A 12,502-nucleotide genomic window follows, 5' to 3' on the forward strand; every position below is an offset into this window, starting at 1 on the left:
AAATTTTAGTAGATTTAAATTCATTGAATATGAAGTATTGTATAAGTTGAAGACAAAAGAACATAATTTTATCTCAATTAAAAGTTCCATTGCATCAATTGGTTAATTTATGGTCGTCTTTATATGTTCAGTTTTGTCATTTAATCATCATTTTTAATTGAGATAAAAAGATAAGCAGAAGCCACACATAAAGTCAGATTGGACATAATAACAAGAACATCATACCAAGTAGAGAACATCCACATCAACACTACAAGAAAAGCAACATTCATAGCACAAGTTAAGCGCTATCGTATGTGTTTAATAGCGTTTTCATAAACGCTATTTTCTCAGCAGCTATCTTAGGTGTCACTTCTATTATAGCGTTTTTGACATGTGCTATTATATGTCGGTCTTTTATAGCACTAATCAAATGATATAATATAGTTTTCCGTAACACATATTTCCTGCCATTTTATATTATGTCATACCATTTTTATTTTGCAATATGGATAGATTTAATTTTTAATTTGATTTCTATAATTTATATATTTGACCCCAGTTTTGCAGACTTATTTAAGTGGATTGATATAAAAAAAATATTTCATAAATATCATCAACATACATAACATAAATTAAACAAGTCTTACATATCATACTAAGTTTTGTACTGCTGCCAAGTTTTATCCAAAAAAGCTAACATTATAACTTATAAGGATTGAGACAAACTTCGATATCTTCAGTCTCTTCTCCTCTATCTATTTCGCCTTCCCATCAAAAGCAGTACACATGTCTGAAGAACTGTTCCAGTTAGCATTCCCGTCCATATTCCCTGTAATCATGTGTATCCACAATACTAAGGTGCTTTTGTGGTAAAGTAAAGAAAGATATTCACGAATCCAAAACGGTGACAGATAGAATAAAGACATTTTAGCTCAAACTCAAACATCAGAGACTTATGGATGAGTAGAATCAACATTAAGGTTTTCTATAAGACAAGTAGAGAACATCCACATCAAGTATGAACAAAACATAAATACTTAAATAAATGATATGCATCATTCCATCAATTAATTGTTTTTAGTTGGAAAACATACTGATCCGAAATGAGACTTCGTCTTAGATTAAGTTCATCATTTTGAAGGAACATGCCAATAACCTCACATTTGAAAAAGTGAGAGAAAAACATAACTTCTAATAACAAATGTTAAGTAATCAATCTCATTTTCTGTTTTACATATATGATTCAAAACAGTTTGTATATATATATATATAACAAATGTTAAGTAATCAAACTGTTAGGCCTAACTTATTTATTCCTAGTAAACGGCCATACTAGTTCGTTGATTCTCTCTATATAGTTCACTAAGGAAGTTAATTTTGGATCTAATGATATGTGATAAGAAATGGTTGGACATAAAAAGGAAACATGAGGGAAGTCAAAGAAAAAGAGTCGCTACTCAATCGTTTGCCATATTTTTAAGACTTCATAGTTTATAAGCCCTTTATTTATCATTTTTGTTTTTTGAATAAAATATAAAATTTATTCAGAAAAACTGTGTTACATCACTGCAGCGTTTGTTTAAAATGAAATAAAAGACATATCAAATAGGAAAAACTTGTGTCTTAGCTAGGAGGGTATCGTGAGGCAAGTCATGTCACCGGGCAATCTCGAAACTTCCCATCTCCCTGTTCTTGGATTGAAAGTAACCAGTTCCGAATTTGCTGATCTAGTCGTCAGACTAGCTGAGCTGAGAGAAGGACTTTGTCTCCATTACGTCTTGTGTTTCTTTCCATCCGCAACGAATGAATGGTAAGCTGAAAATGGTACTGTAGTAGAAAGAGTCGGTGATAGCTCAAATAGGTATCCTTCAGCAACATAATAATGTGAGTCCAAGATGTTGTGTAACACCTGAGGAGCAGTTTGGACGTGAGACCAGACCAAACCTCCCGAGAATAACATCAAGTAAAGAACAGGTGGTTTCTAGTCTCCAAACAATGGTTGCATAGTATGCAGGTTGGATTGACACCCACATTCCAACTCTGCATTCTATCTCATGTGGATAAGCGATTGTTGATGACGAGCCAAACTATGAAAGCATATTTTGGTGTGGCGTGCTTAAACCAAACCCCCTACTCCAATTGTTTTTCGGTTTGTGCGATTGTATGGCTTCCCATGTGTCTTGGGTGATGAATATATCTTTGAATAGTCGCCCTTTTCCTTCCAGAGCACTACATCTTCCTTGCTTGCTGTCGCTGTAACTACTGTCGCTGTAGCTACTCTCGCAACTCAAGTCACTACTCTGGCAACTCAAGCCACTCAACTACAAGACAATGCAGAAAAATACATAGCTATGATGCATACCTTGACTATCTTTCCGGGAAGATTCCTGAGTTTTCTGCTAAGTTTGGAAGCAGAACCCCGACGAGGACTGAACATGGCTGCAATCCAACCATAACATAGACAAGAGGCTCCAATCCAACCTTACCTTAGACAGGAGACGACATTGGCACTAGCACAAACATAGGAACCGGAACCGTAGTTCCCTCTTTATCACAATCTTTTTAAGACAATTTGATATAAAGTTTTAATTTGTTTTTGAATATGGTTTTAAAGATTTTTTGTTGCTAATCAAACAATTGTTTCTATTTATATGTATGCTTGAATTTTATTTCCTATTTTGATTATATTTTCTATAAAAAAAATTTCTTAAAATATAAAATATAAATATCAATATCAAAAATATAAATATCAAAATGAAAAAGCCAAAATCCGTAGCAAATTAATGCTACGGATTTGCAATGAATGAAAATTGCTACTAATCTGAGAGGAAACATATTACTGGGTTTATGATATTATTAATATTTTGCAATGGAAAAAATGTTGCAAAAGTCTTACAAATCTGCAAGGGATTTATTTCGACACGTTTTGCAAGAAGTTGCAAGGACTATTGTACATCGTAATTTGCGTGTATTTTGCAACGACAATATATTCGTCGTAAGTGTTGCGAGGGAAGTGCTATGCTTTCCTCGCAAATCCGTCACTATTACTGTTTTTTGATGGATGAGCGACAAAGCTTGTTGTTGCAATAAGCATGTTTTCTTGTAGTGTTTGGCTTGTTTTGTTATATATTATGTGGATTATGAGACAATAACAATAATAAAACAACTGATTCAGTGAGATACAATTTTATATGCCAACCTACCGCCAAGACGAATGTATGATGTGAATTCTTTAATCATGACATACAAATACCGAAGGATGTATGGGCCGGGACTGGATTTGAAATCATGCACAAATCCAAATTGTGACACCCCGGTTTCAGAGACTTGCGAAGAGGTTTTAAAAAATTGATTTGGTCATATATGCCACCAAAATGCACTTATCTTTTCGGGCCAATAGTCCTCAGAGAATTCCAGAATTAAGCGTCTTATGCTGGAATAGTTTCAGGATGGGTGCCTTCCGGAAATATACGTAGTGATGAATGTATTGAGAATACATTGTACATATGCTAGTTTCATTTTCATATATGGTTTTGTAACTGTATGTATATGGATTAATTGGTGGTAGATTACCTGACGCGTGCGTTGACCTTGAACTGTCTCTAACGTAATAATCAGGTGGATTGAGAAGAATATGCATCGTTTTTTATCTACTAGTTACGTACTAACGTTGTCTTATTTATTTTTTTGTAAAAGGTAAAAATTTATACCATTTTTGAATTGTGACAGCAGTTACAGAGGCAACTAAGAAAAAAAGATCGAAAACTAGAAAGAACATAAAATACGGTAAGAAAGTAAAAACGATCAGCAAGAAGCATATTTCCAAGGAAGAAACACCAATTCTGAACTGCAAAGCTCAAACATTTGCGTAATTGCCTCAGCTTCAAAGAAACTCGAGTCCTCATCGTTGTTGCCACGAGCGAACCCTATTTGAGGGCAGCCTTCAAATTAAAACCTCAAAACAAAGGGGTGCCTACAGCTTCTCCGAGTACTAACGCAAAAAGAAACAACTAGAGAGGTTATAAACAAACCCGGTGGCACGAGAGCATCTAAAGGCAGCCAGAGAAGCCACCTCCGACCACCAATCATGAGCATGACACATTAAAAAGAATACCAACTAGACTCAAACGCTGCCTCTAATCAACCCCAAAACTCTCGCCTAAGCTTCACGCCTAGTCTTCCAAACCGTAACACAACAACAACAACCAAACTTGAAAGAACAGTAAATACGACAACAAAGGCGAAAACGATTAGCAACTAACATAGTTCCAAGGAAGAAACATGTCTTTTTTTTCTCTATTTATCATTTGTAAAAAAATTTGGAACCTGAATAAGTTGAATACATGCAATTAAATCCTGACTAGTGGAAGAAACGTATGGTTTTTTGGCTCAAAAATCTTTAAAACTTCAACTAAAAACCGCTTAGGCATATAAGTATACAAAATATATAACTTATGTGATATATATGTTGAAACTCATACTGTTTTTTTCTTTCTTTGCGATGTCCCTACAATCGTAAAGATTCAAAAGCCCTTACGATATCTATGTACATTTCTATAGATGTAAAAAATAAAGTATTAGGTATATTAAAAATGAACAATTTGTTGATTCTTAACCACTAAAAACTAAAATTATTGATTATTTAGTCTGATACGAAATAAAACGTTATTAAATATTTAACCACTAATATATAGTTGTAAGTTGTAATTTGTAATAAAAACAGAAAAAGTCGCCTTACCTTTTTACTTATCTGTCGTATAATTTTCAGTTTAATGAACCATAACATCTCACTATTTTAATTTTTTTTATTTAAAAAAAAAAACTTATTCTAGAAGTGCTTTGTTAAAATATAGTATTATTCATTTATTCATAACTAAAATATTTATAAAGGTGTTGTAACTGAATATATATATGAACTCTATCTACCAGAATATTTGTCATTAAAAAAAGAACTCTATTAGATTCTCATCAATAAATTAGAAAAAAATTTCTCTAAAGTATAACACCAAGATTTAGATTCCACACTGACCACACACATGTATGCTTCTAGATGTTATCAATATTTACAATTCTAAAAAAAAATCTTAAACATAAGAAATTGGTTTAAAACCATCAGTCAAATATCACTCTTCAATATATCTATGGGTAGGTTATTGATTCCAAATGTCATTTTGAACTTATGACTTCTAGGTTTTGTCTTTAGTATTTTTTTTTTTGACGATGCTCATTAATATTTTCATAGTTATTGACGGTAATATTTTGTAGCTCGAATTTTTTTTGATAGTACATATATATATATATATATATATAACAAAACCAATTAATTCATTTTCTGTTATACTATTTACTACAGAGTTATTACATTATTGAGAATTGAAATTAACATGTTTATACAGTAGATAAATAACTAGGAATACTATATATATATATATACATTGAGTACTAGTACTGTTTTTATATAAAAAAAAATTGAGGAGAGGAATACGAGTCGGTTGGATGACGTGTTACAGTGTTAAGGAAGGATCTAGATAATGGTAGGCTCATCCGTACAATAATGGGGTCTAATTAAATATTAAGGATTTCGCACGCGTTAATGGTGAAAAAATCATCACTAAGCATGTACAGTAGTATATTTTAATAACTAAAATTCCATAATTATTAGTAGTACATTCTCTTCCAAGAACAATCTCACTAATGATGGCCATCTTAAAAGCTCATACATTAACCATTAAGACGACTCTAAGTGGAGATACAATTATAATTAAAAATGACAGTTTTTTTTTGGATTGTCTACTTTTAAACCCAAAGCCTTTCACACACTTTGGTTCCCTTTTTCCCATTTACAGGTCCCATAGACATGTTTCCTATAAGCATCATGAATCGGATTATCCATTTTTTTTCTTCGTTTTATCATGCCAAAGTCATTTACATATGTATTTTAATGTGTAATTGTTTGTCGGCTTGTATGACATATATATTGGGTTAATTAAGTAGTATGAAACATGGACGTGGAACCAATTACACATGGTTGCTTTGGCAATATCATATAATATAAAAAGTAGTGTGTTTATATGCTTCCAAGTAGAAAATTCACATTTTAGTGTCAAATATCATCTTTCGAATAAAATTATATATGATTCCCAAAACTATAAAAATAGAATAAAATATTTGGTTATTAATTGGACTCTGAATTGTTTTGGAAATTATCAGCACAAAAAATAGTATTACAATTCCAAAACATCAATCGAACTTACTACAAAAAGAAAAAGAAAAAAAAAATCTTCAAATATTTTATAACAAATTCCTTTCACACCCTAATTAGAAGCTTTGTTTTTCTCCTTTTACTTTTTGTTTTTATGACTTTTTAGTAGCTTCTTCTGTCTTTTCAGAAGCTTCCATTGTCGAGGACACCTTGTTGTTGTTGTTGTAAGAGCCAGAGGTCTTCATCATATCCAATGTTCCAGAAACTGTCCCAGTAATTAGGTATCATCCCATTAATATTATTTTCGAACCAATTAAGGTAACTCTCATCTTGCATCTTCGTAAACTCTCCTAATAAACCACTTTTATTATCCAAATAATTCTGTGCTGACATTTGTGGATGACACTCCGTCAAATCTGATGAAGGGGATACTGCCACGTTGGAAAGATCCGATTCCGACGTGAAGATGTGACCATTAGGGTTACTCATCAAACCGGAATGCTCCATGTTGGTATTGTTGTTGTTGATCACGAAGTGATCTGAAGAGGTGGTGACGCAAGATGACGTGGAAACAGACCTCGTGGAGGTGGCTTGGATCCGTTCCACGAGCCGAGGCATCCAAAGATACTTCATGGTGTCTTTAAACTGTTGACTGTTCACGTCGCACCTAAGCTGTTTCGCATGCTTTTGAACACGTGTTCTCCAATAGTTTTTGATCTCGTTATCTGTTCTCCCTGGTAAATATTGTGCAATCTTAGACCATCTGTAAATCATAAGAAAACGAAATGTATTAATAAATAAAGTTGGTAACACAAAAATAAAATGTATAGATGTAAATACAAATAATTGGCCATCTTTGTGATTGTAGAAAAATAAAGTGTACATTGACGACTTGTGTAAATCTAACGTTACTTAATTATTGTCTGGTCTAAAATTTTATACTACAACCAAAAAAATGATTAAAATATATACCTATTGCCCCAACGGGCGTGTAGTTCAAGAATCAAGAGTTGTTCTTCAAGAGTTATGTTTCCACGGCGGACATCTGGTCGGAGATAGTTCAGCCACCGAAGTCTGCAGCTTTTGCCGGTCCTTTTGAGTCCTGTTCCATATTGGAAATTATTATTATTATTTAGACATCATCGTGTACACGTATACTGTACAGCCACCGAGGTCTGTGTGATGATTTCATACGCAAGAAACTCATGATATTTGGTAAGTTATCAAAATTACTCCAGAAATAATAGGGACCGTTGCTTAGCAACGGTTGCTATGAGGCAAATTCTCTAAAAGGCGGTCTTTGTCTCCAGCAAACTTTCTTCCATTGGGATAGTGCTCTCCCCATATAGATGTTTACCATTATATTATAATTACTTATCTTCATTTTATTTCAACACGAATATAGACATATAGTACTTTCTATTCAAAACGTAGAGGGTTAAATAATTGAATCCATATCCAAAGGGATGTAATAATTGAGTCCGAATAATGAGAGGAATAAACATAAAAGCTTTACATTTTTTTTGTTTTATCCTCCATATAGAAGAGTTCTTTTCGTTTGTGGATAGAAGGCAAAATCCATTTATCGAAATTTAGAAGAAAAAAAAAAGAGAGTGTGGCGAACACAATAAACAAACACACATGGAGATAGAAAACATGACAAGAATTGAAAAAAGGATAAGTATAAGTTTAATTAAGTTATGCAACTTGTGTATATTTGGTTTGTTATTATAATTTTCTCACCCTAGGAGCACATTCATGCACAACCGCGCGTCATACCTATCTTAATATAAGTGTGCATATGTTTACGTAGATGTTAGTGTATCATACCGGCACAATGAGCTAGAGAGTTCCATCGACCTTCACCATGATTAACGATGTAATTGATGAGCTCTAAATCTTCCTCAACGGTCCATGGACCTCTCCTTAGGTCCATTTCTTCTTCCACGTTCGCAAAATCCTCCATGTTCTTGTTGATCTTTAAGCTTCTTGCTTTGTCATCCATTGATGAAGAGTGACGTACAAAGAGAGATTCAGAGAAAGAAAAAAATCGAGACTTCGCACTTTTTTGTTTGTGTGCTGAATGAAAGAAAAGAGTCACTTATTGGAGTTATGTGTAAAGATAATGGATGTTGTTTTTATAGATGAAAAATTCTTCTTTAAGATTTATTTGTAACATGTGGGACAAAGGCATAGACGGCCGCAATATAAGAAATGTTAAGTTTTCCCAATAACTTAATACTTTTTTTGTATATAATAGAGAGCATCTCCTAGTATTTTACTACATATTAACTAACTTTATAAGAGGAGAACATCGTCATTATATCAGTACTTATCGCTGTATTAAGCTTGCATAAATACACTGTTGATAAAGTGACATATATATTTCTTATATATACATTAGGTGTCCGGAAATATCAAATATGTACAACGTTATCTTCACCTTAAACCAAAAAAAAAAAATATGTACAACGTACCGAACAAAACAGCTTGCTCTATTTATTTACTAGTAGAGCTATAATTCTCGTGCTTGTGTAAATGTTACGAGGGAAAACTAAGAAAAAAAACCCAAAATATGCCAAAATATAATTAGTAGAAAACAAAATATAATTTTTTTAATATTTTGGATCAATAAGGTCCGACGCATAGTCAATTTTTATTACACGGGATAATGCAATTTGAAAAGTCGAACTCCAGTAAAGAAAATCGCAAAGGTGGACCGTTATACACTTGACTAAAATACACATTTCCAAAAACAAAATTATGATTAATATACTAAAAATTATTTTTTTACAAAAATTTTATACAGTTTGATTCGTTTGTTAACAATTATCCCATTTTACATTATATTTTTTTCCACAAGGTATTTAATTATGAGAAATTATTCTGTTTTTTCACAATAATTCTAATAGCTTAATGAAAATGCTGCAGTAATGAAATACCTTGCTTAACTCTTTTTTTTTTATTCCACGCATTATCATAATGAAAATTTTAGAAATGAGAAATTTGCGGCTTAATGATTTAACTAACAAGGGTTTTGTACAACTTTACGTTGTGACATAACCTCTGCACCTTCCAAACTTTATTTCACTCCCATAGATGATGCTTTGTGGAGTCACAGATGATCAAACCAACACCATCGATGAGCCAGTCAAAATCCGCAATCTTCTTTTTCCTCACCAAACTCTTGGTGTACAAAAAGAACATTTCATCCCTTACCAAGAATCACGACAATGTAAGGCTTATGTAAACTGTTACCTCTCTTTTTCCACCTTTTCTTTGGTGCGTTATGAACTTGCCCTTATAGTGCAATTGAACATTAGTTATAGGATTGTGATAGGATTTAATTAATTTTTAAGGGTTTACGAGTGTACTTACTTAACACTCAGTTGAGAACTATAGCTTTGAAAGTTGACATTTGACTTTATAGTTTCTACGCGTGTAATTCTATTTCTTAATCATACCGGTGTTTCTTATTAATCATATTATAAGTTGTTGTAGTAACTTAATTTTTCTTTTTATTCAATTTCAAACAAGTTGCCAAACACTATATTTTTCATATATGTTTTGTACTTCTCCATTTCCCCTTATGTGTTCATTGGTCTGACCATAATATTCAAATTCGTTTAGCCAACCTAGCTAGGTGCATTCAAATAATGAAGGACAAATTCAACGTTTATTTTATTATTATGATATGAATGTACAGTACAGATCCTTAGAAAATGGATATTTTGGTTCTACACAATGTCAACCATATCTATATGTGTGTTCTTGCCAAAAATAGAAAACAAAAACAAAGGGGTCACATGGATCTTTTAATTACTTCGAGGACTATTCTTCACCGATGGCCAAATCAATACGCTGTAATCACAACGAAAGAGCAGGTGGTCTTTGCTTTCATCATATATAGAGAAAAGACAATAGTATAAGTTGCAATCTGTACACCCCGGCGACCAAAATACTTCCTAGTTCCTGTTGGACATAATTTTAATCATATAAATTATAATAGATAAATTCTATTATGATATATTCTATAAATGAAAGAAGATTATGCATTCTCAAGAATATTGACTCAATACCGGCCGTAACGGTAAGAATTGACTCAATACCGGCCATAACGGTAAACATTGAGTCAATACGGGCAATAACGGTAAACATTGAGCCAATATGGGCTGTAACAGTAAACACTGAGCCAATACGGGCCGTAATAGGAAACATCAAGCCGATACGGGCCGACACAACAATTAACAAGCCAATACCGGCTGTAACGACAAACAACGACCCAATACGGGCTGTAATTGGACTTTGTGACCGACTCTGATTTGCTACGACATTATCAAGAAGATATTTGACTCAATCTCATGGAGATAATATTCAGAACGACCTTATCTCATGAAGAGACGGTTACTCAAACCCAAATCCCATGAGGATTAGGGTAAAGAGACTCCCCTATAAATAGGGAGCGATTTTGACATGATACAAGAAAAAGGGGGAGAGCAAAACAAGAGACCAAAAACACAGCTAGGGTTCCTAAATTGACTCGTTGTGCCTTAAACTCTTATATTTGATACTTTGTTGGTAGGCAGATACTTTGATCAATAAAAACGACTATTCAACATCTATTTCTTGTTTCCGTAGTCTCTAAACGAATCGATTATTTTTGCCCAAACAGTTCCATGTTAAGCTGGAGGAGAAGAAGTTTTCTTCACCATCAACAGTCCAACTCCAAGTATATATACTAGTAATGAATTGTTGGTAGGCAGATTTGTAGGTGAAGAAGCAGATTTGTTCTTGGCATATGGAGCTTCCATTCTTGAGGGCCACAAGCAGCAACAACTCGTAGGTGAATGGGAAGTCCCAGTAGACGAGGCTATCTTGTCCCAATTGTTTAATGATGGTCCAAATGGGATCCAAGCGCTTCGATTGGGGCCATTCCCCACATTGATCCCTTCTAGCGACCAAAAAATCAATTTTCAATACATATTTATGAACAAGTTTAACGTTTAGTGCTGATGTTATTGAATGTAGTCACATTAGGAGACAGTAATATGAACGTTAAAATAAATATTGCACTACATAATTTAACACTAATATTTTTGTCTAACTTATTGCCGAAGGATAAGAATCATAAGAAAATAAATTCATCTTTAGTTCGGTAAAATCTAGCACACAGACATTCACAAAGTTTAACGAAATGATCATGATGACAGATTGACAGAGTTGAGAGTTTCAGTACGTAGACACAAGGCTATAATTGATATGGTCACAAATAGCCCTACGTGACTATAATGATCACATCGCTGGTGACTGGTGGTTAACATTTTAACAAATATGGAACCCACTACAAGCGTGTTTTATATTTTTCTAGTTCTTATTTAAAAATTGTTGTTTTTTAACCTTGGTAGATAAGATCCAATCCTTTAAGCATGTAAGCTATTATATTGAGATTGGTTATTCCTTAATTTGTGTTGTGTTTTAGCTTGTTATATGCTTTCCTTTTTCCTTTTGGTAAGGACCAAGAAAAAGGAAATTGGGGCTAATTGCTGATAGAATTTTTTTCAAACAAGCAAGTACAAGTACAACATTTTGCTATGTGATAAAACACCAATAAAATACAAAGAAATAGACACTTTTATTAATGAGAAGAGAGTGCATGGAAGTTTTGTTCTTTGAGACGTTTTGGTGTGAACACAGATTTCATTAGGGAGCTTGGAAAGGCTTGAAATCCTTGAGACTTGTTATGAGTCCTTGCACACATCCGGCTGCAGCAACGAGGGAGACGATGAAACAAGCCCAGCTCAAGATTTTTAGCCAAGTCCAAGTGAAAGAGAACTTATTTTTCTTCTTCTGAGCAATGTGCATCTCAATGGGAAAGTAAACTGTTAAAGGCCAGAAGGAAGCTGCTCCAATAAGACCCAAGAAATCGTTGAAGAAAGGGAAGATCATGGCTACAACCACAGTGACAACAACATATGAAGTCCTCCAAACCAATCTCAACAAGTTGATACTAAATTCACCACAACAAGGGACATGGACTTTGTATTCCCTTGTGATGAACTTGTTATCTGGCCAACGTTTTGCGCTCTGGCTCTCTACGAACTGAAAAATAGGCTGACAAATAATCCTTAAAAATTAGGGTTTCTAAATTTGGAGGAAATTTTTTTTCTTCATTTCGTCGCTTCTCTCTCTTCCCTCTTTCTCTCTCTCGCGGTTTCGTCGATTCTAAGTTTGAATCAGATCTCGTCCTTGGTTACTTCTGATCTGATGTTGAATCTCTCTACTTCGCGAGCTTTTGAATAATTTTGAAGTAAATTTAGT

At 33.5% G+C, this 12,502-nt stretch overlaps 1 protein-coding gene across 1 annotated transcript; it reads right to left on the reverse strand.

Annotated features, from left to right (window-relative positions):
• Window positions 1–6,135: 6,135 nt before the first annotated feature.
• Window positions 6,136–8,296, reverse strand: LOC104760942 (transcription factor MYB78-like). The gene is made up of 3 exons (XM_010483938.3): window positions 8,015–8,296; window positions 7,157–7,286; window positions 6,136–6,947 (listed from the first exon to the last, which is right to left on the reverse strand). Exons 1-3 carry the CDS (start codon window positions 8,187–8,189, stop codon window positions 6,368–6,370), a joined length of 885 nt encoding a protein of 294 aa, XP_010482240.1. The 5' UTR covers window positions 8,190–8,296; the 3' UTR covers window positions 6,136–6,367.
• Window positions 8,297–12,502: the final 4,206 nt, after the last annotated feature.

The sequence above is a fragment of the Camelina sativa genome, chromosome 18 (genome assembly GCF_030686135.1).
Source record: "Camelina sativa cultivar CO46 ecotype springtype chromosome 18, ASM3068613v1".
NCBI classification, from domain to species: Eukaryota; Viridiplantae; Streptophyta; class Magnoliopsida; order Brassicales; family Brassicaceae; genus Camelina; species Camelina sativa.

Excerpts from the sequence above, each read along its gene's own strand:
- LOC104760942 (XM_010483938.3), bottom strand. The coding sequence starts at position 8,189 with ATGGATGACAAAGCAAGAAGCTTAAAGATCAACAAGAACATGGAGGAT. Across the intron at positions 7,287-8,014 it reads CTCTCTAGCTCATTGTGCCG|GACTCAAAAGGACCGGCAAA; the intron begins GTATGATACACT and ends AATATGGAACAG. Across the intron at positions 6,948-7,156 it reads CACGCCCGTTGGGGCAATAG|ATGGTCTAAGATTGCACAAT; the intron begins GTATATATTTTA and ends TATGATTTACAG.